This window comes from Lactuca serriola, chromosome 5, assembly GCF_051521515.1.
Source record: "Lactuca serriola cultivar US96UC23 chromosome 5, Lser_US96UC23_V15, whole genome shotgun sequence".
NCBI classification, from domain to species: Eukaryota; Viridiplantae; Streptophyta; class Magnoliopsida; order Asterales; family Asteraceae; genus Lactuca; species Lactuca serriola.
The window spans coordinates 287,194,273-287,199,081 of record NC_136412.1 but is presented as its reverse complement, the minus strand read 5'-3'; the positions used below and the strand labels follow the sequence as shown (position 1 = coordinate 287,199,081).

At 33.8% G+C, this 4,809-nt stretch overlaps 1 protein-coding gene across 1 annotated transcript; it reads left to right on the top strand.

Moving 5' to 3' along the window:
* Window positions 1–938: 938 nt before the first annotated feature.
* EIF3K (eukaryotic translation initiation factor 3K) lies at window positions 939–3,326 on the top strand. Its single transcript, XM_079002813.1, has 8 exons — window positions 939–1,118; window positions 2,039–2,095; window positions 2,202–2,252; window positions 2,351–2,413; window positions 2,516–2,566; window positions 2,658–2,724; window positions 2,832–2,914; window positions 3,005–3,326. The coding sequence occupies exons 1-8, from the start codon at window positions 996–998 to the stop codon at window positions 3,206–3,208; spliced, it is 699 nt and encodes a 232-aa protein (XP_078858939.1). The 5' UTR covers window positions 939–995; the 3' UTR covers window positions 3,209–3,326.
* The last annotated feature ends 1,483 nt before the right edge of the window (window positions 3,327–4,809 follow it).

Sequence of the window (4,809 nt, the reverse complement as noted above, 5' to 3'; positions counted from 1 at the left end):
CAAACAACTTGTTCTTGAAAGGAAACCTTCACAAAACACTACCAAGTTCCATGAGATGAACCAACACTCAAGTATGAGTTGATTTTCCATCATAACTTTAGAAGTTAGGCTTGCAAAAATTAATTCCAAAACAAGAAACAAAAAAAGACATGGAAACAAGAAAATATAAATGACAACTTGGGATTTGTTCATTTTCTTTAAATAGCTTAAGCATTATGGATTGAATGGATTTATGACAAGGATGTTTAGTTTTTAGATTCTAATCCACAAAGACAACGTGTGGTTATACAATAGTATTACTATTACACACAAGAAACATGTTTGGTTTTAAAAACCACTAAAACAAACTTTATGTGTATAAACAATGTACTATATAGTCACACGGACACATGATTTCTTACTAGGCACGGGAAAAAAACTTGCATGTAGTGGTACATTTTCTTTTATGTAGTTGCATATTTTTTTAAAGTAGCGACACAATAGTAGATTAAAAATTCAAATTTTTTTGCATTGCATATACGAAAGTCAGGTGTTTCCGGTGGCACTGTGTGACACCTATAAGGACCGCCCCTATATATACTTATTATTATAAAAATAATTGAGGATTTATTTTCAAAAGATGAAAACTAATATTCGACGTGTGATTGTGAATGATTTGCTACACGGTTTAACATTTATCCCTAAGACAGTCGCATACCAAAGCGTGACATGATGGTAAGATAATAAACAAATAAATGTGGTAATGTTTGATACTTTGATATGCGATAAAATTGTAAAATAAATCAAATATTTTATTTAGTAAAATGAAAAGATGAACCTAATTAACCCAATTAACTTGTATCGGGCCTACGGAATATATTGCGATCCATTGTCATTGATATGCAGCCCATTAGAAGGCCCAATTCCCAACCCTAACGGGAGAAACGTAGTGATCAATGACATAGACGCCAATCCATCGTCGTCCTGAGAAAACATTCCGGTAGAACTCGAACAAGATGGGGAGGGAGCAGCCAACTCAATCTCAGTCTCAAATGTCATACACCGTCGAGCAACTCGTTGCTGTCAATCCCTACAATCCTGACATTCTTCCCGACCTCGAGAATTATGTCAACGAACAGGTACCCTTCTTCTCTCTACTTTCTAATTCATTCTTAATTGCTATTCGTTTTTTCTCAAGATTGTTTCTCATTTCGCTGGTTTCTCCTCTTTGGCTCATGGTTTCTCCTCTCTCTTCCAACCTCTAGAACCTTTCACCCCTTAAACCCTAACTTTCAATTTACCCCTGGAACAGTAACTGAAATAGGAGGCTCAAAATGCATCGATGCCTTGTACACCGCCATAGGCAACTACTTCAGAGAAATTCGATTAAACGTAGGGACCAAATTACACTTGTACTGGTGTCTAGATAGGAACCCTAGTTTCGTCGTCAATTTGAGAGGAATTCTAGAAGGATCAAAGTTGATGTTTATTATCAGGTTCATTGAATTGCAAGAAACTCCAAGTTTTCAACTTTTAGGAACACTTGAATTGCTTGCTTACATTTTGCCATGCAATCATAGCCTTGGATTTGGGTTTGTGGGTGGTATCTCCATCACTTTGATCACCACTGTCTCTTCTTTTGATTTTGTACCCGGCAATTTCATTCTTACTTTTTGTATAAGAAGAAGAAGAAAAAGAATCTTCTTACTTTAACTATTTGTCAGTGTATACTGCATAGTTTTAGACATCTAAATGTCGTTTCTGTTTCTAGCAATAATCTTGATTGAAAACAATTGGGGCCTTGTAAAGTCTGAGAGCACATGCACATTTGGAGTTTATGATGACACATTGAAGCTCTTATAATAGGCCATAACTGGAAGTTTAGTCTATCATCTGTTTGCAAGTCATACTTTTAATCAACTTATGATCATCACCTAACACTTCCTCACATCTTCGTTTTGGGATCATTTATTACCTTTAGAAATTTTGGTATCTCTATTTATGTACTTCACTCACATCTTTACTAGGATTCTATATAACCATGCTGAATAATATTCAGGTTTCATCACAGACCTACAGTTTAGAAGCAAACCTTTGTCTTCTTCGCCTCTATCAGGTAACTCAATTTTCAGTTCCTTTCCATAATCTTTCCAATCTTTTCTGCCATTTTTATTCATCAATTTTCAGTTCCTTTCTATAATCTTTTCAATCTTTGTACACAGTTTGAGCCAGAGCGAATGAGCACTCAGATTGTTGCCCGGATTTTGATCAAGGTTTGTATTTTCCAATTTATTTAAGTATCAAAATATCTTTCTCTTATATTTATTTCTAATCCAAATCCATTATATCCACTACTTAATCTTCTTTGTAGGCTCTTATGGCCATGCCTGCTCCAGATTTCAGCTTATGCCTCTTTTTGATTCCAGAAAGAGTGGTACTTCTTTTTCTCATGGTCTTTTATATATTTTTATACATATGATATATTCAGTTGTGGTTTATTTATTTTGACCAAATGTTTTTTTCTTTCAATCTTCAGCAAATGGATGAGCAGTTCAAGACTCTTATAGTTCTTTCTCACTATCTTGAGGTAGCACCCTTCTGTGTTTATATGGATTCTCTTAGCATTTTAGGTCTTCCAAAAATATTAATCTTTTTAATATATCCTACAATCTGTACAGACTGCCAAATTTCGTCAGTTTTGGGATGAAGCAGCTAAAAACCGCCATATTCTAGATGTTGTGCCAGGTATGCAGGCATCCATCACCACCAATTGTCTCTTTTTTTCTGAAATTAAATATCCAAAATGATTTAAATTTGCTGAAAAAGATTAAAGAAAAATACTTTTAATGCAGGATTTGAGCAAGCAATTCAAAGATATGCAGTTAATGTTCTCTCTCTAACATACCAAAAGGTTCCGAGGACTGTTATTGCTGAGGTATTGTTTTCTTTCATATGCCCTTTTCCCTTATTTGTGTAAAAGACGTAAATACCCTGTTTCTTTTTAATAAAATGAGTGGTGTAACAGGCGACTAATATTGAGGGGGTGTCTTTGGATAAGTTTATTGAGCACCACGTGGCAACCAGTGGTTGGGTAGTGACAAAGGGACAAGGGAAAGGGCAACTTGTTTCACTGCCAAGTAATGAGTTTAATCATCCAGACCTCAAGAGAAGCACTGCAGACAGCATTCCCTTGGAGCATATCACTCGAATTTTCCCTGTTCTTGGTTGAGATTGTTCTCTTAACATATGATGATTTATCAAATCTTGTGATGTTTTTTGTACTCAATTTGAGAACCTTATTGCTTCATGCAAAAATATTGTTTGTCCTTAAAGAGATGTTTTTGTAATTTACATTCATCCATGGGTTTGAATTGCATTACTTGAGCAGTTGAGCGTATTGTTAGTTTAGGAATTGATCCGAAAACTCTCATGAATGTACATAAGAGTTTAAGCTCTCGTTTTTTGGGAGGAGAAACAAGAACAATGTTTTCTATATAAGTCAAAATCTTTCACTCATTACCAGAGGTGTGTTTCCCGTTTTCTTTCAACGACAGTTTTTCTTTATAGTGGAGCTTTACCTCATAAGCTGTTTGGCGAAGAGGACGGAGAAAAGTCTGAGATAATGCCAAACATGAGATTTTTGACGGTGATTATTGAGTTGGAGATAAATATTAAGATGGTGGGTTATGTTGATGAAGGTTATTTGGTTAAGATGTTGGCCATGAGGAGGAAATAAATGAAGTAAAGATGAAAATATTATTTATATGTCGATCCATGTTCTCCAACTAATTACATTTCCCATTGACATCCTATTTCGTAAGGATGGGAGTAGGCGGGTTATTTGGTACCTGTTCTAATTATTTGGAACTGGAACTAGAACCGGTGGGTAGCGGTTCTAATATCGGGTACCTGGTTCGTTAACTTTGTTGAATTTTTAAAACTTGTAAAAGTATATCTTTTGTAAATTTACTAGAAGTTATCGATAACATCAATATGTAATTTGATACGTATTAAAAAAGATGATTAGAAAATATTAGTAGCTTAAATAACATAACGAAAAAAAAGATATGCATATTTCTTAAAACATTTAATGGTTCAAAACAAATTACTCAAAATTCTAGAATTTTAAATGATATTATCCAAGTCGCCAAGTTTCATCTCCGTCTAGTCCATAAATCAAACTCTGCCTTAAAGTTTGAAGTTCAAAATTATCTTACATATAATGTTGAAAGTTGATGTTTAATAAAAATATGTATTTTTTATACTTATAATGTATTATTATTGTTTTAATATTGTAAATAATAAAATAAATAAGAAATGGTAAATTAGTTAAATAGTTTTTCATTAATTCATAAGAGTCGATAAATAAGAAAACTCAAGTTAGTATTACAAAAAATAAAGTAAATTACACGAATGGTTCCTATAGTTTGTTGTGGGTTTCATGTCTACCACACCGAAAATGACTATACTACCTTTATAAGATTTTTCTATATTTTTAATTAGTTAAATAAATATTTCAATAATAAATATATTTTTTTACTTAATTTTTTATTAACCAAATATTGGATCCACCCCTCATAAACCCTATCCAAATGGATACATGTATGAGTTTCTCTTATCATCACCTTCTTGTGGTTTTTCATTAACCAAACCTCTCATCGTCGTTCCACACCTTCATCGGATCACCAAGACAGTTTTGTCATCCATCTACCACCTACTGCCACTCCATCCTATATAAGACCTCCGTTCTCCTCCGTTGTCTACAATATCCAATCTGAGTCCACCATTCATGCCCTAAATCTCGTCGATGTCTTCAACACCACCTGTTGT